The following is a 26,512-nucleotide window of genomic DNA, read 5'->3' as shown; positions in this document are numbered from 1 at the left end:
AACCAACGCCATCGTGAGCAGACAGGAGTAGTTGAGTGTGGAACCGGAAGTGATGTCATTGGATGGGAACCGGAAGTGATGTCATCGCGGCCATTTTGGAACTGAAAATGGATGGGTTTATTTTTCTTCCAGTTTTCTGTAGGTAGAAAGAGATTCAGGTAAGTACCACGTGATAAATTCTTGTCTCGCGAGATTTCACTCACCTTTGGGCTCTTTGACTGCCTCCAACTCGCGCGTGTGACATGACCCCCTCAGCCCAGACCCATCCGGTCGGGCGACCTGCACCGAGAGGTCGTGAATCCGGGAGAGAGCATCTGCGTTGGCCTGCAAGGAACCCTTACGATAAGTAACGCTAAAACGATATGGTTGGAGATCCAAAAACCACCTAGTGACACGAGGATTCGACTCCCGATGAAGGGACATCCACTGTAAAGCGGCATGGTCTGTCACCAGAGTGAATTCCCCCCAATAGGTAGTACCTCAACGATGTAATAGCCCACTTAATCGCCAGGGCCTCTCGCTCCACCGCAGCATACTTCATCTCACGGTCCAGCAGTTTCCGGCTCAGATACATAACGGGGTGTTCAGCACCCTCGACACATTGGCTCAACACGGCACCCAATCCTGTGGCGATGCATCGGTCTGGAGAATAAAAGGAAGAGAAAAATCAGGGATTTTAATAAAGGTGCTGATGTAAGGGCCAATTTCAAGTCACAAAATGCTTTATCTACTGTATCATCCCATACCACTTTTATAGGTGCCCGTTTCTTTGTCAAATTAGATAAGGGCGCAGCAATTTCTGAGAAATGTGGCACAAAGCGACGATAGTAACCAGCTAATCCCAAAAATGCCTGTACTTGCCGCTTATTTATCGGACGGGGCCAATTTATGATGGCATCAATTTTAAGACATTGTGGTTTCACGACACCCCCCCCCACTAGGTAGCCCAAATATTTGGCTTCTCTTAATCCAAAGAAACATTTCTTTGGGTTAATACGAAGTCCTGCAGCTGCCAGTGTGGAAAGTACCGTTTTCACCTGCCATACATGATCCTTCCACGTGCTGGAATAGATGACAACGCATCTAGGTAGGCGCACAATAGGAATTGTGGGACCGTAGCAGTGTGTCTACCAGGCGTTGAAAGTAGCTGGCCCGTGCAAACCAAAAGGAAGGACCCGGTATTGCCAATGTCCGCTGGGAGTGCTAAATGCGTTTTTCTTTGCAGAATCCGTTAAAGGAATTTGCCAATACCCTTTTGTCATGTCAAGGGTAGTTAGAATTGAGCGCTTCCTAGCCGATCGAGCAGATCATCCACTCGCGCATCGGATACGCATCAAATTTGGAGACCCGATTGAGTCGTCGAAAGTCATTACAGAACCTCCAAGACCCATCGGGCTTAGAAACTAGAACAATTGGACTAGACCAAGGGCTATAGCTTTCTTCGATAACCCCTAAATCCAGCATTCGCCTAATTTCCAATTCCACTTCCGCTTTCTTTGCCTCCGGGAGTCTGTAAGGTCTCTCCCTGACAATCACTCCAGGGTCCGTAATAATATATGTGCGCAATCAACGCAGTACGTCCAGGTAATTCATCCACCACCTCGGGTACAGACAAGATAGCCTTTTCGAGATCTTGTCGCTGTTCTGGAGTCAAATTGGAACCAAAATTAAGTTTGGCACAGGACATAAAAGTGAACTAGGCTGTCCGGAGGAGGGATCGGGTTCCCTTTCCTTCCACGGTTTCAGCAAATTAATATGGTATACTCTTTCGGTCGATCGGCGATTAGGTTGTTTAACTAAATAGTCGACGAGACCTTTCTTTCTTTAATTTCATACGGTCCTTGCCAATGAGCTAATAATTTATAATGAGAGGTTGGGACTAATACCATAACACGATCACCGGGACAAATTCGAATGGTGGTGTTTCTATTATAATAGCGTGACTGTGCTGCTTGCGCTTTTCTAAATTCTCTTTTAGGATAGGTCTGATCTTCTCTAGTCTATCGCGTAATTGCGATATATTCAAGAATATTTGAAGTAGGGAGTACCTCCTCCTCCCATCCTTCTTTTAACATGTCCAAAATCCCCCTGGGTTGTCTTCCATACAATAATTCAAAAGGAGAAAATCCTGTTGAGGTTTGAGGGACTTCCGATAGGCAAACAAAGCGAGAGGAAGCAACTGATCCCAGTTTCTTCCGTCCTCGTTAACTACCTTGCGTAACATCTGTTTTAACGCCTGATTAAAGCGTTCAACCAATCCATCAGTTTGGGGATGATAAACCATGTTTTCAGATGTTTTATCCTGAGTAATTTGGCCACTTCCTGAACGTTTCTGAAGTGAAAGGAGTCCCTTGATCTGTTAAGACCTCCTTGGGGATCCCAACACGCGAATATCCCTACTAATTCCCGTGCGATATTTTTTGAATTAGCTGAGCGCAACGGAACAGCTTCTGGAAAGCGAGTGGCATAATCTACTAGAACTAGAATATATTTAAAACCTTTTAACGAGGGTTCTAATGGACCAACGAGATCAATACCAACTCGTTCAAACGGGATGTCAATCAGGGGAAGGGGAATAAGAGGAGCTTTAGACCTTCTGGGTATCTGGCGAAGTTGACACTCCGGCATGAAGTGCAAAATCGCCTGACCTCCTCATTAACTCCCGGCCAATAAAATCTGAGTTTTATCCTCTCCAAAGTTTTTTCGGAGCCTAAATGGGCTCCTAGAAGGTGGGCATGTGCTAATTCACATACCTTTAGCCGAAAAGTACGTGGAATTAACAACAAAGCCCGCACTTCACCCTCGTGTTCTGCCACTCTATATAATAAATCATTTTTAATTACAAAGAACGGCATCGGTGGCATGGGATCTAGGTTTGTATAACCGTCAGTAGATACTACTGCATTTCTAGCATTTTTTAATGAATCGTCATTCCATTGTTCTCTTTTAAATGACGATGGAGTTAATAGGAACTGGGACGTTAAGTTTTGTATAGGATCTCTTTCGAGTTCAATGGGAGGGGCTACTGTCTCTACGTCTTCTCGTCGACTGTATCAGCTCCCGCAGAGGACGATGGGACATCAAAACTTTCGCACTGGGTACCCGTATGGATCCGTGCTACTGAGGGACACGGCGTGGAGGCAGTCGGAGCATTATTCTCCATCACTAAGCCCAAATTCTTATTAGATGCAGTTACGTTATTACCGCTGTTAATTTTATTCCAATCTCTTCCTAATATGACTGGAAAAGGGGGATCGGGTAATACAGCCATAGCCATACTGGTTAATTTATGAGCTACTGATATTACACACCTGGCTGTGTTATAATATTTAATATCCCCATGTATACATTTTAGACTGGTTTTCCCTTGAGTCCACTGTTGCGTAATACGTACGGGTAGCAACAATGGAAATGTTACTCCCGGAATCAAACATTGCCCTTACCTTTCTGCCATTTATAATAACTGCACCTGTATATGGAAGAGACAGAGGATTAATCACTGTGGCACAGTACCTTTCTCCCCTTACTACCGAGCAATCCATAGGCTCGTAGGCACAGTTCGGGGACAGATGTCCGATCTCCCCACACTTGAAACAGCGAGGGGACCGGCTAGTCTGTCCCTTCTACAACGGCAGGTTCGGGAGTTTGTCGAGGGGGCTCAGGAGCTGCCCCACGTATCTGTTGGGTTCGGCGAGAGGACCTTTCCGACCGCCCTGATTTACAGGCTGCCCAATGACGCGTTCCGCTATTTGGATTAAGGTGTCCATATCTTCGTAACTGTGCTTTCTTACTTGTTGGGCGATGTGGTCAGGGAGGGCATGTACAAATGTCTCGCAGGCAAGGAGCTCAGCCATTTTGTGGGAGGAGTTGATGTCGGGCCGTAGCCAGCGACACACCTTGCCCCAGGCTTCAAAGCCCTGCGATCTTAACGGCCTTTCTGGATCGAATTGCCACTCCCTCCACTCTCGCCTGTTGTTCTGGTGAAACGCCGTGGCGTTTGAACACCTCCAATTTTAGCGCATCATAATTGGCGCCTGCTCCTCAGTTAAGTCGTAGTAAGCCCTCTGCGCTGTTCCTTCAAATAGGGAGCCAGTAGGTACGCCCACTCCGACCTCGCCACGCTGCTCCGCTTAGCGCACGCTCAAAAATCAAAAAATAAGACTCAATGTCATCAGATTCAGTCAAGGGGGTTAACTGAATTGGCTGTGACCGAGCTACCTCCGTCCGTACCCCAGCACGGGAACGAGCCTCGGCTTCCGCCAATTGGGTCCTGGTTTCCCCCATCTGAATTTTCAGAGTTTGTAGATCTCCCACAATTGTACTTAGTACAGCGTTGAGGTCCTGTTCTTCTGTCATGTTGAACAAGTATCCTGCCACTACGCCAATGTAATAAATAAAGAGTCTTTCAAAAATAGAAAAAGATTTGGGGATCGTCCCCATATATTGTCGTCCAGACAAAGTGAAAAATGGTTGATTCAGAATGACTTTTCAGTACAGAATGAATGAATACATGGTAACAAAATGGCGTTTAAATAACAGATGGGATGATGGGAGAGGAAATGGTTGGCAGGAAGTGACGATTGGAGGCGGGACCACGGAACCAACGTCATCGTGAGCAGACAGGAGTAGTTGAGTGTGGAACCGGAAGTGATGTCATTGGATGGGAACCGGAAGTGATGTTATCGCGGCCATTTTGGAACTGAAAATGGATGGGTTTATTTTTCTTCCAGTTTTCTGTAGGTAGAAAGAGATTCAGGTAAGTACCACGTGATAAATTCTTGTCTCGCGAGATTTCACTCACCTTTGGGCTCTTTGACTGCCTCCAACTCGCACGTGTGTGACAATATATATATATATATATATATATATAGTAGCAGTAGCAGTAGGGGGCACTATTGCTCCCTTGAACCCTCAGGTACCATGCCAAACACCAGGTAAAAGTCCAGTAATTCTTATTTTTATTATAATAATGTGCACCAAGCACCCTCCACTCCACACTACTACCATATAATAATTCAATAAACAATCCTCCACTCCCAGACACGTTGCCCTCCTACCACCCAGCTCAGCTTGTCGTCTGGGAGTTCCCATGGTCCTTTTATATCTCCTGACCCGGAAGTGAATCCACCATACAGTTCATGAGATTCCCTATCACTTCCAGATCAGCTACAAAGTCTTTTTCTTCTTCACCCCGGAAGCACATTACTCGTACTGTTCACGTGACCAGGACGTACTTCCGGGTTATAGGGCACATAGCACTCCCCTAGCCTCCCTATAGCAGCTCCTTTTTGTACTGGTGAAATGTACAGTCCTCTGTCAAACTGATAGCATACATTAGGACTGTGGGAGGAACCTGAAGTGAATAATTTCAATAGCTGTGAGATGGAAATGGTGATTGCTGTGTCGTATTGCTCCTGGCGCTTTCAATTGAAATTCTTTATACAAAACATGAAACAGACTTAATTTACAGCATTCTCGGTTTGAGCTGTAAAGCTTAAATACCCTATAGATCACATTTTTTCTGCGAAAGATTGTTCATTTAAAATTATTGAAGACTTCCAAGATACTCATGTCTGCTACTGTTTACAGTAATAAAAATCACCTATGTTTAGCGTTTTATCTTACTCCAACTGTAATAAGATAAAAATGAACTGTTTATTAGAATAATCATGAAACAGCCACTGCATGTTTATGAAATTTGTAAAAGAAATAAGAAATTATTTATTGTAATTATCTATCTACTGTATCTTTAGTTGTTCTTTTTCAATGTAACTGTCTATTCAAAAAACAGGTCAAGCTATCGTTCTACATTATAAAAGTGAGAGATTATCATAATCAACATTCCAGCTATTGCTTAGTGCCAGAGGGACTTTATCAAAACATCAAGAATCACCTGTCACATAGCATACTTCTGCCACAGCTAACCATGTTACCTTGGAGAAGAGACTGCTTAGGGAAATGATTTTCTGACAGGGAATACTTACAGCACAGGAATTTATGAGTTTTGAGAATCTCTACTTATATATAAAAAACATTTTAGACAACCTTGTTTTTGAAATTGATCTTAATGTTCTTCTAAGCATCCTATATTTGATATCTAAAAACACTCAGCCTTTTTATTATAGATTAGAAGATGGAAGGCTTCTCCTTACTCAAATAATGAATGACAGATACTGCCAAATTTTACATTGGCTAATTCTTAAAAGCTTCATCTGTGTAAGAAATCAATGATGTGACAGTAAAAAGACTGATACAGACCTTTGTATAGGTCATAAAACCTGGTATTTTAACGTGAATCTTCTCTGCTGACTGTAGTGTGTATAATGCATGTGTATATATTTTAATATGTAGCACATATCCTTACCATATACTGTGTTGTAATGCACAATCCTAAAAGCAGTGAGATATTTAGGATGGAATGGGCCCTCCTAATACTAAGGTCTGAACTCAGGAGTGACCGATATTTAACTGCCTGTGTGACCTACTCTTGTTTGCTTTTAGCTTGTTTTTTTAGTGATCACCTATATTTGTTTTCAGTTTTCTACATGTATATTTCCTAATATGCATCAATTTATAACAATTTTGTGTGAACACTTTAAATTATTATTTTATTGTTGTCTTGTTAAATACTTGGGAGCTTCCCCCTGCTCGCTTTACTCACCAACCCCCGTGTTTGGTTTTCCGGATACACACTTTTAAGATTTTTTTTTCTTTGAATTGTTGCTATTTCATTAGTCTCATTTTTTTTTCAGAACTTCTGTAAAAACAATATTTGGAATCTTGCAAGTCCCAAAATGCTGAATCTTTTTAATGAGGTCAGTGAGACGTGTTTAATGACTTTGTACCATAATTCAGGATAGGTTTCTCTGTTTGGAATTTCAGCACAGACAAAACGATCTACATCATCAGTACTTAATATTTTTTTTTTCCAAAGTAACCAAAAAGTTCCAGGTAAACTCCATTTTTAAAATTCTCAAGATTCTTTATTTGTCACATGCATAGTTATACCGGACAACACGCAGTGAAATGTATCCTGATCCGCTTATCAAAAACTGTGCAAAGTTAGAAGAATATCAGTTAGATTAACAAAAAGTCATAGATTGAAAGATAACAGTATAGTAGAACATAATAAATAAGTAAAATTATGTGAATAAAGTAGAATGAAGTGTTAAGGTGCAATAGTGCAATGATTATTGTGCAGAACCAACGTTAGACAGGTACATAGTTAAGAGGCAGTTTGTTTGTTTGCGATACTGCGATCTTTACTTTCTTTTTTTTATACTTTAATTTTCCTACTTTCATATCCTTTAACTTTCTCCACATGTGTATCGCGCCAATGTTTTATTTTTTTTTTGAGCCTTTTGAATTCCACTGCTTTCATAATCTCTAACCTGCTCTGCATGTGTTTAGCACCAACGTTTGTGAACATCTTTATGAAGTTCTACTTTGTCTTTTACTTTGTCTTTTAATTCTGAGCCGGTTTGGACATGCTTTTTTTTCAGTTCTACTTGTTCCAGGCTGATAATTACTTTCCTTATTTTCTGAATTTGCACCTAGATTATTCTTTTTCTTTTTTGCTCTTTTTTCTCTCCAATTCTTTTGAGTCTGTTTTCTCCGCGCTGCTTTCTTTTTCGCTTACTCATCAATGCGCTGAGAGCCCTGGATCTGTGTGTGCTCAAATCCTTCAGATGACTGAATGTTTTGCTGCCTCTTGGCTTATTTGATATTGATTGTAAGTAGGGCGTGTCTTGCAGGAATCTCATGTTCCACGTCATCGCGAGACGGTCCTGTGTCAATCTTTTGGCACTAAGTCTCATGTTTAAGGTCCCCGCTAGATGCTCTGTGGCCAATCTCTTTCATCTCACGGTTTCTTTTAAATGTCTTCTGTGATCTTAATGTGAAGATCATGTCTCGACGCCCTTGCGTTTCTCCTCAGGATTTTTTTTTTTATAATAGAGAGACATATTTTGGCATATTGATCAGTATGGCAGGATTTGAATTCTGCTGTGTGTTTAGAGTTAGCACAATTTTCCTGTGTTTCTGTGGATTTGTCCCTGGCTACTCCTGTTTTCCTTCCACATCCCTAAGATTTTTAAGTTTATTTGTCCGGTATGAGTGAATGGGGATTTAAGCATTTCCTGTGATAAAGTGGTACAGTGTCAGATGTGTACCAATAACTGTTTTATTGTGTTATTAAATCACCTGTGCACCTAATGAAAGGTACCAATAGAACCTCTTAAGCTATTTTCTTAATGTGTAATAAGAAGAAATCAGCTTACTGTCAATCCTACTGTCTCACTGTCCTTATTGTACTCTGCATATTCAATCCTAGAGACCTCTAAAGGCAGGCTGCCCACTGACTGGGCCTGCCATATTTTCACTCCTTTACTTCAACCCAGTTTACCACCAATAGAGGACTCTGTACCCGTAAGGGACTGCAGCTAGTCAATGAATGATAATTCAGCACTCAGCAATGCCAGTCTTATATATAAACGTCTACGCATGGAAATGTGTGTGTCTGTCTGCCCCGGAAGTTAGAGGTGGAGTCGGGGTAAGGATCCACAAGTGAGGCCAGCACATCGCCAAAACAAAACCTTTGAAGAAAGAGTCACTCGCTAAGTAGCTAATACAGGAGTGAAGCACATCGCAAAACAGTATTCCTTTCACTTTTCCTCCCACTGCTAATACACAAGGGAAGCGAGAACATCGGGAAAATTAAACCTCCAAAGAAATACAGTACCTTAGCAGCTAATGCACAATGCGAGCACGTCAGCAAAATGAAATCCCCTAGGAGAGATACCCAGAGTACTTCCTTTCAATTACCTAACATTTCTATATTTCAATTTTCTTCTGAGGATTTGAATAGTTTCTAGGACCCCGTGCTTTTTACAGCATGGGCTTATACAGCTAGTAATCAATAATTGTAAATAAACAATGAGCTTAAGCTTTTATTAATATATATATTAATAAAATAATATTGGATTTGCATAATAACCAATAGCAGCAAATACAGGATTTACAAAGCATCACACAGCCTGGATGGGTTCACACAGTCTTCATGCAGACTTCATTCAGTCCCAGTTGACAGTTCCCAAATGACTCAATTTTTTAGTTATCAATTATATTGTACAGTATATCCTTAATAGAAAGGTGAAAAGAAAGATTTCTTGCTGGAGAAAGAGCTCCTTGGAAAGCCTTGCGACTGTACCAAGCACTCCAATCGTGCAACACAGCACAAGCTGCATTGAACTCTAAACTATAAACTGAGCTGAGACTCTTTTTGAAGAAAGTTCTACTGAAAGGCAGCTACATCTTATGCAAATTAAACACACACACCTGGCTTACTATCCACTATCGAGGCAGCTAACAGTTTCTCAAAACACAGGTGAATTACCACACAAGCTTCAGGTTGATTCTTATGGGAATCAAAAGCTGAACTAAGCTGTCTTTACAAAATAATCTAAGGGCCTGAATTGCCTTTCAGCTCTCCCAGAATACATTTCACTCCTGTCCAGCATGACGAGTTTTTTAAGACCTCCACCGTTTGCCTGAAATCTGTCAGTTGAGAAGGTTAAACCATTCCCCATGGAGAAGTCAATGTTAGTTTGATATGATAAAGCACCCATTACCCTGTGATACTATCACATTAACTAAAAAATATTTCGTCTTCACAAATGAACCACAACGCTTCTGGTGGCACAGGTAGGCAATTACAAAAGGAGATTTCTAATGTTCCAATAGCGACCTTCAAAACTAGACTTGGGGGAATTAAGCGGATAGGATTGGTGAACTTCGCTTTGTTGAGCTGAATGGCCTGTTCTCGTCAAAATGTTTCTATTAGGGTTAGGGTAGGTACAGTGTATTCTAATGTCCACCAATGTCAAAATTAAAACAAACACACACACACACATCACGTTCACACTTTTGCTTATGCTAAACTACAATTCTTTTTAACAATAAAAGCAGTAAAATTAATTTTTTTCACACTTTCAAATATCCAAAATACATAAACACATTTGCTACTGGAATATATTACATTTTTTAAAATAGGAATACAAAATGTACTTTGTCTTTGCTAACGTCTCTGTTACTAATTTACTCTTTGCCCATAATAAAAGTGAGAATAGGGCTGAAAGGTGTTGGCAGCATTTAAACATTTCCCTTGCTCCCCATCTCCTCTGCGTAAATTCAGAAGTAAATCTTGGAATCTTATGTTATGTATTGAGCTCTTGCTATTTCGAATTTATGAACAGCTGTGCATATTTATTCTCAATTAAATAGGAATTTTACAGACTGGTGAAACTTAGGCAGGGGGCTTTGCCATGACTGCCACACTTGCTATTTTAACAGGTGCTCTTAAAGTACTGTATAATATTACAGGTGCATATTCAGTACTAATGGAAATGCACTAAAACACCATTAGGAATGCTTAATTTTGCATTTGCTCAAATCATTGAGGCTAATGGAAACAACCCTGTATGGAAGAAATAAAAAGAAAATGCTTTGATTTATTCAGACAGAGAAATAACAGAAATTGCAGTTATTTAGTGACTGGTATGAATATGCAGCACAAAATTGAGTCTATATTTTCTTACTGGTCAATTGTTATTTCAGTTGATAAATACACAAATGAGGACATGCATCCCACTGCCTTGGAAGCAGATCTATTGGCTTGACTAAATTTACTTTTTCTCTGTCTTGTTTTTTAAAAATATATCCTAGACTGGTCCCTCAAGCCACTAACACATATCTGCAGGTTTTGATTGCATCTAGCCTTCCTGCCTTTTGATAAATGTCTAAATTAAAACAAATTTCTGCACTGTTCAAATATAAGCATTTTCTGGATGGCATGTTTGCTATTGTAAAGAGGTTCCAAATCTTTTTTTTTTTGGTCTGAATGTAGTAACAATTCTTTGATTTTCTTAACAGCATTTATACTGAAACAGTTCTGAAAGGGTTTGGTTAAATCTGAAGAACAGACACAAACTTAAGCAATGCAAGTAGCTCTCTACTTTTTGATTGCAAAAGCCACAGTAATAATATTGCACAGTGTATTGATTTTGAGTCCTCTTAATAGGCTCATTTTATAGAAGTCCAATAAAATATTAATATAGGCAGTCACCAGAAGGCTGCAAAGAAAATGAGCTACTCTGGCTCACCAGAATGAGCACTGGACATCCGTTTTGTAGGATACTGGACTATACTGAACAGCATATGTCAGCAAAAATATTTCTGGTTTGTTATGGTTCATGTAAAATGTTCAAATGTAAATGTTATTTAGCCAGACAGCAGATCTCATATGTCTTGATGATCTTATCAGCCATAAATGGTTTATCATTACAGGGCTTTTAAAAAGCCTACATGCCAACTAAGTACGGTAACTAGAACATTTAAAAAGCACAACAATTGATCATCACTCCTCTGCATTAACTGCTTCTGTATTTACAGATAACCTTTTTAAGCCAAAGGAAAGAACAATCTCAGAGAAGGAGATGCAGCTGAGGTCTAAACGGTATGCAGCAATTTTACTCAGTTATACAGTATGGGAGCATATAAGGGCAAACATTCATCTTGAAATTCATGACAAGATAGTTAATTAATGCTGAGAGCAATGTTACAAGGGTCTGGTTAAATACAATCATGCTCTAGTTTGATTTGAATGATACATTCTAATATTACTTGATTAGTGTACTGTTTTGTATTTATTTTAATATTCTACATCTAATAACATTGCATACTTTATGCATATTAATATAAAGTAATGTTAAATATGATAGGCCGTATCACGTGGCCAGTCCTTAGTTTTCCAGGAAAGAAAGGGTGGCACAGAACGTGGACAGGGCTCATATAATAAAGGAGTGAAAAGAAAACATGCAGCGGTAGTGACAAAGGTGTTCATTATACCAGGAAACTGACAGGTGGCCCAGCATGTATTGGGAATGATTAACTCTCTGTCAGCAGAGAGGGAAAAATCCATCAGACCGATATGGTATAGAATATGGTTCTAATTCAGACACGTGACCTTCTGGACTTTTTTAAAGTTAGTGATTAGAAGGACTCACAGAAGTTCAGTCAGAACTCTCAGACCTGTTTGGAGGTGGCATATGTGCCTGATCTTATTGTCCTTTCAAGAAATCTGCCTAATGTAGGTGGTTGTTTCAGTGTTCTCACCAAAGTACCCTCATGTTTCCACTCCTGATCCAAGACATGAGTCTTAACTAGTGACTCCAGGAGCTTTAAAGCCACCCTGAAACAGAAAATCTGTGAGCTTAGAAATGGGAGATAAACTGGCTATGCTTCACTGGTGGAAGGAAGAGATGTCAGGCTGAAATACAAGGGGCAAAAGAGGGAGGATGAAAGATGGAAGCTGAAAGAAATTTTTGTATGCTTTGACAATGTCAAACAGATGAGCCACATCACACAGCAGACTGGGATCAACACCGGTGTAGGCAGACCCAGCCACACACTACGGATGTTAATTCCCTTTTGTTTATTTTGTATTTTGGTGTTATCCCATCCTATTAAGCTTTACCCTAGTAAAGCCACAACTTTAGACACCATTACTGATGGCTTCCTTGGACCTTCCGCTACTATTGTATGACTAAAATCCTTTTAATGCCCTAATACTACTGTATAATAGCTTAACATTTTGTTCATTGTTTTTAATATGTATTATTTGTATAAGCAGTGTATAATAATTATGTTTCATTATGAAAGTTATATTAAGAAATGACATCATATTGTATAATTATTATGTAATTTTAGAATGATTATTTCTATTATAAGCACTCTCAGTATGCTTATTCTGTATTATACTGATACACATTCAATTAATAGCCTCTTAGCACTAGTGGTTATGTTCAGGTGGCTTACTACATTATTATATATAAACACTCTTCACAGCATGTTGATTACATAATTATCACCCACTGTTTATTAATTAGTGAATAAAGTGTATCCTGTAGAATGCTAAAGAGAGAGAGAGACAAAAAAACTAAAATGACAAAGTTAGTGGAGCAATAATCAGTTAGAAGTATTGTCAACAGGAGAACACAAAGCATAGAATGAAATGAAATAAATAAAAAATGCCCTACTCTACCTCATAACCAGTAATAGATAGATAGATAGATAGATAGATAGATAGATAGATAGATAGATAGATAGATACTTTATTAATCCCAAGGGGAAATATCCTCACCCCGAAAACTCACCTTATAATTCGAGGCTCTATACTATAACTACCACAAAGGATTCACTTCTGGCCCATCTCATGATCTATTTCAGAGATCAGGCCTATAAAGTTACCCTGACCACCAGGCTACAATGACATCTGGATGCATCTCTGAGCCCTAGTGAGGGTTTTAAAGGATCAGCTATAGCAGCTTTTGGCTGCCTGCTCTTTCTAATAAACCGTAGAACCCCTCCCCTCCAATCCCTCAGAGTTTCTATCACAGGGGTGGTCCTGCAGTATTATTTTCTCGAATACCCATACAGTCATGGGGTCCAGCACTCAAGTATAAGCATACTGGTGTGCAGAAGTGCCATTTGACTGCCTGAATGGATGTTCCTTCCTCTAATTCTTCCCTGTCAGGCATCCCCTTTTTTATTCTAGCAATACCTTACAACATCTTTTTACATATTCATAGATTTTTTTTCTGAAATTTGTAACCATTTGCAATCTTTTACAAACCCCAAACCTTATAGTGCTATCCAGTTTTCAATTTAATGTTTCTGAATCAATCATCGTAAATCACATTGTCTAGGTCTTGCAGTTAAAGACTGTAATTATATGAAGCTTATCCGAGCAGTTTTTTGAATGCTCAATGGAGGCAGGACAAACAAATGTTTGGGAATCTGGAGGGATCAGGTTATAGCTGCCCTGATTTCTCATGAGAGAAGCCCATGTTTAAATGCATTTCATCAATAATTCATTAGCACTTGAATTGCACTGCATTTAAAACTCAAGAAAACATTTCGATGTTTCTTATTGTAAGCTCATATAGAATCAGCCACCTGAGCTTTGCTTTTAAAACACTGTTTTTTGACATGTGAATCTTTTGTTTTGCAGTTTGACTGTATGGGTTATATATTTCAAAGGAAACTTACACAATAATAATAGAATTAAAAAAGAAAAAAACTCACACCCGGGGCCTTACATCAAGATAAGCATTTCAATTGGCATTTTTGAAAGCAGCCTTTCTGCTCCCTGTTATAAAAGTTAGTGAACTGAAATAGCTGAATATAAGTTAGCTTTGAAAAGTCAAGTAAGGCAAAGTAAAAAGTGTATACAATATAACTGGATTCATGTTTAATGATAGCATTTTCACATAAAACAGTACGTGCAAATGATTAAATCCACATCCACTTATGTTTTCTATTAAATGACAAAATATGAATAATGAATAATCATCATGACCCCCCAGTGACTCTAGAAATTGCATAAAACATCTTGGAAAAATACAGAAATGTCAGCTGTCACATATAGCACCAATCCATTCAGAACAATGACCAGAGCATTCAACCGGATATAATAAGCCAGTAAACAAAAAAATCATAACGCAATGCCAAAATGTATCACTTGTACCATTTCTAAAGACAGGGCCAATAGTCTATAACAGCAGTTTTTACCCCGTGGGACTTTGGGGCAGTGGAAACGGATAAAATCCAACATTCTTAAAAAAAAAGAACTTTGTTTGCTGAAATTGCTGCACATTGTCTGTTTCATAGACACAGATTGTAAGAAGTGCTAAAGCTAAACCACAGTGATACATTTAGGTGGTTAATGTTATCTATCTGTAAACCAAAATTAATGTACTGAGACCACACTGTGAAAGGCAAAAACATGAAAACCCAACCCTAAAAACCTTAAAGACATATTGGCATCCTTGGTAAAGGCAAGAAAAAAGGCTCACTAAACTTATTCTTATACTCAGATTATGACAGAAATCCTACTTTTCACTGACATAAAATTATTCAAAGAAAACAATTAAACATTTTTTGTCAAAATACATGAGTTACAATTATTGGCAACTGTGGATATTCTCATTGGCAAAATCTACTTACTATATATTCCCATTCATATTTTATCTTTTAAAAGCACACCTGAATCTTTAGGAGCTCTTAAGTGGCGATCAATGACTTCCTGTTTCACTGGTTATACTTAAACATACCTTCTTCTTCTTTCGGGCTGCTCCAGTTAGGGGTGGCCACAACAGATCATCTTTTTCTGTATCTTCCTGTCTTCTGCAACAATGAATAATAAAATTAGCAATAATTCATTAACATTGAACAAAAATTGATATCAAAAAACTAAACAAAACTAAAAAAAAAGGCAACAAGAATGTCACAAATAAACCTTAATGAATTAATGAATTTAAGATCAACCCCTAAACTAGTAAAATAAATAGAAGACCCAAAAGAAACTAAACTAGGAAATGAATGGAAGAGTATGAAGTTCTAATTAAATAACCCTAAAATACAGGAACAACTGGGTCAGAAATTAATTTGAAAAAAACTAAAGCCAAAGATCAAAAATTAAGAAAAACTAAACTCACAATCTGAAACATAAGAACATACTTTAAAAATCTAGACCTTTGTAACCCACCAGACAGCTGGGCCTCTGAAAGTGTGCCTAAAGGCAATTCCTCAGTGAAGTGAGGCTAATTGTGTATTTTAATTTGCCTCCGGTGACTGCACTACCATTAGCAGCGGCACCTGAAAGTTAGTCAAAAGTGGAGCCTACCCACACGTATGGCCCTAATCTTAACCGGATTTTCAACTAACAACATGAAATGATAAGAAAAATAATAATATGAGAAGAAAATAGGCAGGCACAAACAAAATTCCAACAGGTCAATTATCAAATAGTTATCAAAAGGATAAATATTTACAAACCTTCAGTTCTTAAATTAGCCTTTTCTCATATTAGTAAATAGAAGCACGTGTATCAGCAGCAGAAATGGTGCACACAAATGCTATCGCCTTTTCACAGCACAAGCTTTAATGTACTAACAAAGGAGCATAGAGAAAATGGGTTGCAATCCGAAATTTTGTTCATTGTGCTTCCCCTAGAGAGTTACACAGTGAAAAGGTGACGCTTGAGAGTAAAGTCCTGTACATTTTCTTTAAAAGAATTAGAATAATGTTCTTTAACAAAATACTTCTGCTTTTTAAAATTAAGACTTGAATGTGATAGTGACAGTAAAATAGATATCTCACTCTCCAGTATGAAACAATATATCTGTTACACTATAATGCTTTGATAAAAAAATATATTCCAGAGACATAACTGCAATAACTCACAAAGCACAAAAGTTAATTTGCTAGCTTACCGTTCATTTCAAATGATGTTACAATAGTCTACCACAGTGTGTATGTTTTTCTTCTTAAGCATTTTCTGCACAGGCATTGCTTCCTACACATTAAGGACTACATTTACTAGTTTTAAAATTGTGCCACACTTGATTTCAAACATAACATTTTTATTACATCGTAAAATCGGTATGGTGTGTGAGTCTCAAAAATGCCCACTAGAGGGGGATATACCATCAGACCCAAGCTAGATATAAGGGTAAACACAGGATCTGTACAAAATAAAAAGTTTATTCTCACAAACATGTTCTTTCGACAAGAATGAAGCCCTGTAGAGCACTAAAGAAAAAATGGAGTTGCCTAAAAATATAAGGCAACAGTAGAAACTCAATAACTCACCAACAACTCTCAAGCACCTTCAATATGAACCACCAGGAACTGTGGGAAAACTTTACCATTTTAAGTCCCTGGGGAGAGGCGAGTCCCTGATGGTGATAGGCAGGTGGTCCCAACTCTTGACAAAGACTTAGAGACTTAATTAAAAATAAAGAATAATGCAACTAATGAACAAGAGTAACATTCACATAAATACATAACATAAAAATGAAAAAAAGGATATGAAACAAGGATTTGAAATACAACAAAATGTTTATTCTTCTTTTCATATTGCTTTCAAATGACTTTATTAAAAACTGCTTGGAGTTTGTAAGACAATTTTTTTTAAATAATGAATGTAGGCTGTTGCTACTTTACATAAATAAATGGTACGTGTTGAATATATTGATGTGAAGGCTCCAATACAATACTTATACATTATTTTGATTCCCCAAACTACCCTAAATTCTGCAAAAGAAAATTTAGCCTATAATCTAGGATAGAAGAGTAGAAGACTTTAAAATCTCAGACTATTTATTTAACATGTTTAGTGCCCTTTCTTTGAGGTTTGGAAGTGATGAGAATATTAAAATGGCTAACCAATCGAAACCTGATTGGCTAATCATTAGATCAAGCTCTCAAGTCCAGTAACCTGCAAATCTACCCAAGTTTTTGTCAATAATGCACCACATCTAAAACTTCAAGACTGTAGGCTATGAGGTTACCCAAGGCTCATTGGATGACTATAAACAAGTAAACAAATGTGACCACAATTCATTTGTAACATTATAATATATCATTGATATAAAGTGTTTTTGATCAAGATGCTTTGCCACTCATTCTACTGTATGAGTGATATGATGGTGCAGTGGCAGGAGCTACTGCCTCATGGACCCATAATTCTGGATTGGAGTATGCACATTCTCCTTGTCTCTGTGTGGACTTCACTTTGGTTACTCTAGTTTCCCTTCTCCAACCACAAAGTCATGCATGTTACATAAATTGGCAATTCCAAATTGTGACAATTGTGTGTGGGTATGAGAGAGTTCCAGATTAGACTGTCCAAGGGACTGGTGCAATTTACAGGAATGGTTTCTGCCTGGTGCTATGACAGCCTTCTGACCTCATGCCATCCTGAATTAGATGGTACACATTTGGCGATGCTGTGTACATTATGTAACTATTGCCTATATACCCTCATAGAAGATATTTACCAGATAAGAATATGACGTATATATTTCTTACAGTTGGAGCACAGATAGATTAGGTGACTTGTTCAGAGCTACACAGTGGGTCACTGTCTGGAACTGAATCACTAAAACCTAATTTACAGTGCAAAGTCTCGGCATTTTGTAGAGAGATCTATAATGTCTTGGTATGGCCATTCATCTTCCCTGTTTTATACAAAGATGCTGTGCTACAATTTATTATATTGCATGTTTGTGGTAAATTTACATTCTAATGTCAAGTCAGCCCTAAAACTAAAAGCCACCCTCACCACTTGTATCATTTTATGTCCCACTATGTTCTGGCTTTTTAAAGTAACTCATTGAATAAATAAAACAACTTTACCAAATTACATGCAAAATACATCCATTTTTACGGTCCTCTACTCTGTGACTGACAGTTTCCATTGTTTTTTCATTACACTTCAAGTCTTATTCACGAGTAACACCCTGAATGTAAAATAACAAGCTTCTCAAGTGACACTTTCAAATCGATTATAATTACTGGCCCACACATAAGAAATGCGCAGACCACAACCGAGCTTGCAGAGAACACCACATACTAACACTAGTGAGATCTTGTGGACCATATCGGCCAGAATCTTCAGCTCGGCTGCAGATCTGATAGGGATTCAATAATGCAGCCACTAAAACGGAAGTGACAGCTGACATTCCAATTCCGCCTTTCAGCAAACAATCTGCTAGTCGGTTTAATTCTGTACCCAGGGAGATGTCACTCTCATGCTTTGTGAGCATTTTGCCTGACAGTTATTGTTTTAATTCGGTGTGCTCTCCAGTGATTAAGCACTCAATTAGAAGACACAGCAGGTGGTCATGACCACCACCTGAAAACAGTGGGCTCAAATGTGTACTTTATTATAAAATTTACAATGTTTACAAGATTTTGCACTAACCAAAAGCACTAATGTAATGTCCAGAAGAAGTAAATAAAAATAGCAAGCCGAGAGCTAAAGCAAATCCCATGTAACCCACTTAAAAATGTGGCTGCTTTGATTATTTAAGTGTGTTGCATCACAGCACCCAGGCACATGAAATTTCAGTAAGGACAACAAATCGTGTATGTACATGCTTTTTTATCATTCAATAAAGCATTCTGCCCTGGGTAATACACACTTGCTAAAACCTCCTTTATTTCAATGATAGGTCCCCTGGATGAACGTCTGATTTATGACGCAGACATGGCATCGTTTTTTAACAGGGCTCACTGGTCTGTCTATTCACTGCTAAATTTGAAATGTGTTTTCTTGTGCTTGCAAATACTGCCAGGATTTACAACCAGCTGCCTGAAGTGAAAAAGAAAAAGGAAGAGGAAAAGAGAAAAGTGTTTTCCCAGACTAACAGACTGCGGGCTGAGCTGTTTAAAAAGGTAACCTTTTGCTGTGCATGACAGACAGAGACATGGGTCACATTCAAATCTTGCCTCTTGGGCTCAAATGAAAGCAGCAGTTTCAGGGAAAATAATGTTTCCATTTAACACAGAAGAAAAAGGGATTCCTGCCACCGGACCAACTGGTTTAAAAAAAATGTACCACTGAGTAGCCTGCAGATCAGGACTATCACAATGAAACTCAGCAGCACCATCTTAGAATGTTTTTGGTGTCTTTTCTATTTAATGCAGAGAGAGATATTTTTATAGAACACACTTTTCAACTGTGCTGAAAAGGTTTTCAATTGATGCCATACTAGGCCAACCATAGTATGGGTTCCCAGGGGTGGGATATGGTCACTATTATCAAACGTAACTACTCTGAATGAAGGCACAGATACCAAATTTTGCAATGGTGGTAGGTCACATTTGTCTTGACTGTTCAATCAACTAGACCAACTTACTTGATGTTCAGTCTTTGAACAACATTAGAAGGCATTTTGCCAAGCTAACAGAAATACAGAACAGTGTGACTTAAGGTAAAATCTACAGGCTGATGGTGTCTGATGATTACACTTTAACAGACCCAGTGAGGGATAGCACAGTACACCAGGCTGACATTTTGAAACCAGACACCTAGAGGAGACACGGGGAAGTTCCAGATCAGATGAATTCCTCACCTTTCTATTTGTATATGTCTTCAGACCTTCACTTTCGGCCCACAGTCTAAATAGATGAAGTTAGACTAGTTGGCTAATCTTACTGGACCTTTTGGAGATGTACAAACATGCTGGTCATGCTGATAGTTTTGTACTGTTGCTGCCAAAATAGTCTCCTGCTCCCTAGGGTAAGAAACGAAAGTGTTTTGCAAACTAAACAATGGGTGGATATTCGCACAAAGCAGAATATTAATTAAGCTACCTTATTAAAATACTGTATATAGTGTCACATTCAGACACTGGATTGAGGTAATATGACTTGGTTATGGCTTGTTTTCAGTGTGCACCTCATACAACTAAGCTAAAAATATGGCACTGTACAAGGCACTACAAAGATAATGCTTAACTAGTTGTGGCTCTGTTACTTCTATTACTTGCTTATTTTCCTTGTCACAGTTCAAGGGCATGGCAAAAAGAAGGATAGGAGAAACCTTTGCATCTGTAAGTTTTTCATGATGTCTATCTTTTTTTTTGCTGAAATCTTTTTGAATTGTACAGTACCTAAATGGAATTCTCCAAGTGAGTACATGCTACATCCAAATGTTGTTTTTGGCATAACAGAATTTTATTTATTTTTATTTTATGCATATGTGTGCCGACTTCTCTAACATAAACATTAACCTGTCTCACAGATAACATCTACAGTATTCCTAGTCATTTGCAAATGGCTAGCAAGTCCATGCACTGTTCATGTCACAAAAAAATCAATGTTATCATTTGACAGAAATCAACAATATACAGTAGATTTAAATATTAATTAAATTGACCGTCTCACAACCACTGGCTACCCAGGGAAATATACTGGCTTTGAACTGCTTAAACTGAAACAGCAAAACCTTAAGTTTAGAACCAAATGATTTTGAAGTGAGAAAGAACGTGGCTGTCCAGTGGCAATGCTAACCCCATTATACCCAGGTGTTTGCTGGGCAGCACAAGGCAAGCAAACAATTGATTGGACTATTTTCTACGTACCTCTGCTTTGAAACAAAGGTTATCATATCAATGGCATCTTTTCATGAAATGGAAGGAACACTTGTTAAGATTTCCTTGGTGGCCCTTGTTGTAACTCACTGGCAACTGTAGGTGTGCAGCTTTTAGTTGGGACAGACTGGGAGTGTAGTTGAAAAAGAAAAAAAAATGCTAAGATGTCAAGATGTTAAAACTAAAGAAGTTGCATACAATCCTTTTCAATCTGTCTTAGGGTGCAACCATATACAGTATACAGTGAAAAAAAGATTAATTAATTAATTAATTATAAAGTCCAAAAAATATAGGCTCTGTTGCAGCCCAACCTCTAAATAGAACCAATAAGACTCCCTCATAAAAAAGAACAAATCCGGGGTCATCACTGGCTTACAGGGGTTATCATTTTTTTATGTATACCCATTACTCGCCAGCCACTGAGCCACACAATCTCTCTCTACTTTGCTCTCAGTTTTTCAACACTCTCGTTTACCACTTCTCTGTAGTGCGGTTTTCCCCCCTCCTCCTGTCTATTCAGCTTTAAATAAGCTAAAACCAACCCACCTAATGATACGCTTCACCAAGGCATCTCCATTCTTATTCTTGGGAGGGGGATACAATCACTTTATCCATCCCCCAACAGTGACGAATACAAAATCAAAACTGACGTTAGCACCCTTTACGGATACTTTTATTAAATTACCAACCCTCAAATCACAAGACATCCACAATAAACCCACACTTTCCCATCAAAACAAACCTGACACTCACGGCACCCCCCTAATACTCAATCTTCTACCTACCCACATGGTCTCATGGTACAGTACGGACAGTGTGTCACGTTTAATACTGACGATAGCTTTGCGCACGCCTGTCACCAACAGAAAAAAAAAACAAAACCGAACGAGCATGATGTGTACAAAGCTCTCCGAGATGGTACTTTTAATAAAACTGTTTGTTGTTTTTTTTTTCTTCCCTGCCTTTTCTTATAACCTTCCCCTAGCTTCTATTACCACCATTTCCATGGCACTGGGGAGCTCGTTACCCAAGTCTCCATGAGAGTCACTGTCTCACAGCCCTCCACAGGGGTAGGAGAAGGTCAGGGTGCTGCTCAACCCCAATCTGATCAGCATAATGCTTTTTTTTTCAGGTTGCAGTGGGTACCTTTAAGGGAGGAAATGACACCTGACATTTTGAAGGTCTTCACTGCCCTACACTGCATAGCCTTATCTGGAAAAATCTCAAACTGATAGGGCAAATTTGTAATCTCATTTTAATGCTGAGAATAATGGCTGAAGCCTACAAGCTCCAATGTTAAACTGGAAAGTTCAGGTTACGTATTCTCATACACACCCAAGGGTAAACCTACAAAACTACATGGTCAATAGAGCCGGCCACGTAAGCCAGGAACAGCCTTGCAGCACACAGTATAAAGGCAATTTCACATACTGCAAAAATAGGTGCAAAAATTATATACTACTAATTATATACTAGAGTAGCAGCAATAATAACCCGAGAAACATGTGACCAACACTACTTTCCTTTCTGATCTCACACCATAATACAGAAAAAAACACACATGATCATTAATGAAAAATATGAATATATATTAGAAAATGAAGTACAAAAAAAAAATACAAGTCTAAATCCCTTTTCACAAACCCACCCAAAACCATCTATATATACAGGGTGGGCCATTTATATGGATACACCTTAATAAAATGGGGATGGTTGGTGATATTAACTTCCTGTTTGTGGCACATTAGTATATGTGAGGGGGGAAACTTTTCAAGATGGGTGGTGACCATGGTGGCCATTTTGAAGTCAGCCATTTTGGATCCAACTGTTTTTTCAATAGGAAGAGGATCATTTGACACATTAAACTTGTTGGGAATTTCACAAGAAAAACAATGGTGTGCTTGGTTTTAACGTAACTTTATTCTTTCATGAGTTTTTTACAAGTTTCTCTTTGTTTACAGCCACTGACATGTCGCAGAGGTTAACACGTGAGGAGCGGATAGAAATTGTGTTGATGTCTGGTGAACGCAGTAACCGGGTCATTGCAGCAGATTTCAATGCAAGACACCCTACGAGACCACCCATCTCCCATGTTACAGTTAGCAAACTGCTTGCTAATTTCGTGAAACTGGTTCAGTGTTGGATTTGCCAAAATGTGGACGCATGAAAACTGTCACTAATGAAGAAACATCAGTGGCTGTCCTAGCTTCATTCAGCAAGAGCCCACAGCGTAGCACTCACCGCATGTCACTGTAGAGTGGCATTAGTCGAACATCCCTTCGGCGGATATTAGCTACTCACAAATGGCACCTTACAAACTCCAGCTACTGCAGCATCTCAACGAGGATGACCCAGATCGGCGCACTGAATTTACAGAATGGGCAAAACAAAAATTGGAACAGGACCCTCAGTTTACGCAGAAGATTTTGTTCAGTGAGGCAAACTTTTATGTGAATGGTGACACTAACCCACATTGGATAGATCCCTCCAAGACTGTTGGAACAAAAAAATTGATGGTATGGTGTGGTATATGGGGTACAAAGATAGTGGGGCCATTCTTCATCAATGGAAACCTCAAGGCCACTGCATATGCGAAATTGCTACATGATGATGTGTTTCCCTCTTTATGCACTGAAGCTGGCACGTTCCCTGAGTTTTTCCAGCAAGATGGTGCACCACCACATTATGGGTGTCAGGTCCGAGCATTCCTAGATGAACAGTTTCCTGGAAAGTGGATTGGTCATCGTGGGCCAGTTGAATGGCCCCCAAGGTCTCCCGATATGACCCCCTAAGACTTTTATCTTTGGGGTCATCTGAAGGTAATTGTCTATGCTGTGAAGATACAAGATGTGCAGCACCTGAAACTACGGATACTAGAAGCCTGCGGTGTTGCTATCAGTGTGTGAAGAGTGGGAGAAGAGGGTTGCATTGACAATCCAACACAATGGACAGCACATTGAACACATTTTATAAGTGGTCAGAAACTTGTAAATAACTCATGAAAGAATAAAGTCACGTTAAAACCAAGCACACCATTGTTTATCTTGTGAAATTCCCAATAAGTTTGATGTGTCACATGACCCTCTTCCTATTGAAAAAACAAAAGTTGGATCCAAAATGGCCGACTTCAAAATGGCCACCATGGTTACCACCCATCTTGAAAAGTTTCCCCCCTCACATATACTAATGTGCCACAAACAGGAAGTTAATATCACCAACCATTCCCATTTTATTAAGGTGTATCCATATAAATGGCCCACCCTATATAATTCACTAAGGCAAGACAACCATGGAAAGCACGCCGGAAGAGGCGTGGATTCACTAAGCTGCCGACAAGTGAGACACCTATGGCGCACGCAGGAAAGAGCCACGCCCACCAACTCCAAGACCATTGGATACGACGACAACTCGCAGGGCCACACCCACCAACTCGGACGTGACAACACAGAAAAAATGGCGTCATTTATATTCGTCTGTCGTAGAGGCCACATGCAGTGCAGGTCAGGTTAATGTCATGTACCTCCGAGCTACGTTGACTGTTCATAGAGGCATGTTTCGCGAGGTGAATCGCCATATGCAGCGTGTGAAACGGTTTGCGAGGGGTATCCCATGGGATCCTTAAAACAATCCTTTACAACTGAGGTTGAAGCACAATGAACTAAGCAGTCTTTAAAAACCAACTTTTCGGTTATGATGCATTCTATTACCATCTACTTTTGGGGTGATGATTGACCTCGAAGGTTATTCGTCTTTTTATTTTTATTTTATGTTATTGCAGAATCAGCTTTCGGCATCGACCAGCTGTGCGGCCGTATAGTGCATATGTGCAGGTGCCGTTCTCATCCCTACCACCTTCGCCGTCACTTCTCCTATCTCTTCTTATCTTAAATCATTCTTGAAGCAGATTGAAGTCTTAAGTGCCAGCTTAAATGAAAAATTAAAGAAAATGTACTAAGTAATTGCAATGCAAACACTGACTTAATCAGTTTTAACGCGAAAAGATGCCGACAAAAGAAGAGAAGAAGCAGGCCGCTAGGTTGGAGAAGAGAAGAGCTGCTCCGGAAGCAGCAAGCGCATCTACCTCTGAGCAAATGAATGGTAAACCTACAGAGAAAGACTATGAAAACTATGAATGTTCAAGTCAAGTGTATTTGCACCGTTACTGGTTAATAATAAATGACAGAATGGATGGCAGAATGCATGCTCCACACGGATAAATATAGCTTGAATGGCCTTCTGGTAGATGTCTTCATGCACTGTCCAAGCTCACCTCCAACACTATCATTTTCACAACTCACAGATTTTGGGTTCATCAGGATGTCCTGAATAATGGGGTGGTCATCAAGTCTGTCTTACATTTCTTGCTTTACTTCACTTAAATTACCAAGCTCTCTTTTCTTGTTTGTGTCTTTGTCGTAACCCACCTGCAACTGCAGGTGTGCTGCTTGTAATTGGGAGCGACCGGGACCATAGTTGAAAAAAAAGAAACAATTCAGAGATGCCACAATGTTAAAATTAAAGAAGGTACAATTTATTACATCCAATCCTCTTTCGTTGCTCTTAGGGTGCAAATATATATATGTAGTGATGAAAAAATGAGAAAACAAGTGTCCACAAAATATTAAGGCTACCCTTCAAAAAAAAATATAGGGCTTAACAGCCTTGACTACTATTTACATGGAAAAAAGGACAAAAACAAACAAACAAATAAATAAGGCTCTGCAACAGCCTTCCTTCCTTGCAGGTGAGCAGATTGAAAAAGGTAAAACGACCATCGTGATCAAGAAGCCCTCTGTGACAGTGGGTTTAATATATATATATATATATATATAGTGGCAAAGGCGCTATATAGGTGTCGACCCGACACAGACTGACACCAGAGGCACTGGCAAAATAAACAAAAAGATGAGATTTTTCTTTACCAGTGGGGCAGTCTTCCCTGTAATCCCCACAGGCACAACACAGTCCCAAAAACACCACCAAAGGAAAACCACTCAAAAACCACTCTTGTATTCCTCCACTCCTCCCAGGGCAGCATTGCCCTCCTCCTCCCAACTCTGGCGCCTAGAGTTGTGGCTGCAGGCTCTTTTTATAGCACCCCCAAAGTGCTCCAGGTGCTTGTTGACCTACTTCAAGATGCATTTCCTGGTGTGGCTGCAGTCCAGCCCACATGGGCTCATTATGCCACGCGGCTCCCCCTTGTGGTGGCCATGGAGCCCAACAGGGATGACTTCCAGTGTTCCAACATTGTGGACCTGATGCAGCCCAGGGGGCTGCCACCAAATGTTCCGTGGGATGCAGTTTGCAATCCATGGCTGCTCCCCCAGATCCAGTATCAAAGGGGCATGGGTTCCGGCTGTCCACCACAATATATATATGTATATATATTTTTATGACCATTGCCTTTGAACAACTGCTATATGTAACGTGACACTGGCTTCTCCTACATTCTCACCCACAGCACCGGGAGACTCGTTATCTGTGTCTCCATGAGTCTCACGGTCTCACAGTCA

The 26,512-nt window shown here is 39.4% G+C and overlaps 1 protein-coding gene across 7 annotated transcripts in view; it reads left to right on the top strand.

Annotated features, from left to right (window-relative positions):
- The window catches only part of c1h10orf90 (chromosome 1 C10orf90 homolog), a 286,251-nt gene that overhangs the window by 243,504 nt on the left and 16,235 nt on the right, over positions 1-26,512 (top strand). For all 7 annotated transcript variants that reach the window (XM_039770097.1, XM_039770090.1, XM_039770059.1 and 4 more), the window contains 2 exons: positions 11,449-11,512; positions 19,200-19,299. In XM_039770097.1, coding sequence (XP_039626031.1) covers positions 11,449-11,512; positions 19,200-19,299 — 164 coding nt within the window. The remainder of the gene's footprint in view (positions 1-11,448; positions 11,513-19,199; positions 19,300-26,512) is intronic.

This window comes from Polypterus senegalus, chromosome 1, assembly GCF_016835505.1.
Source record: "Polypterus senegalus isolate Bchr_013 chromosome 1, ASM1683550v1, whole genome shotgun sequence".
Classification (NCBI taxonomy): Eukaryota; Metazoa; Chordata; class Cladistia; order Polypteriformes; family Polypteridae; genus Polypterus; species Polypterus senegalus.
This window is presented reverse-complemented; position numbering and strand designations above follow the sequence as displayed.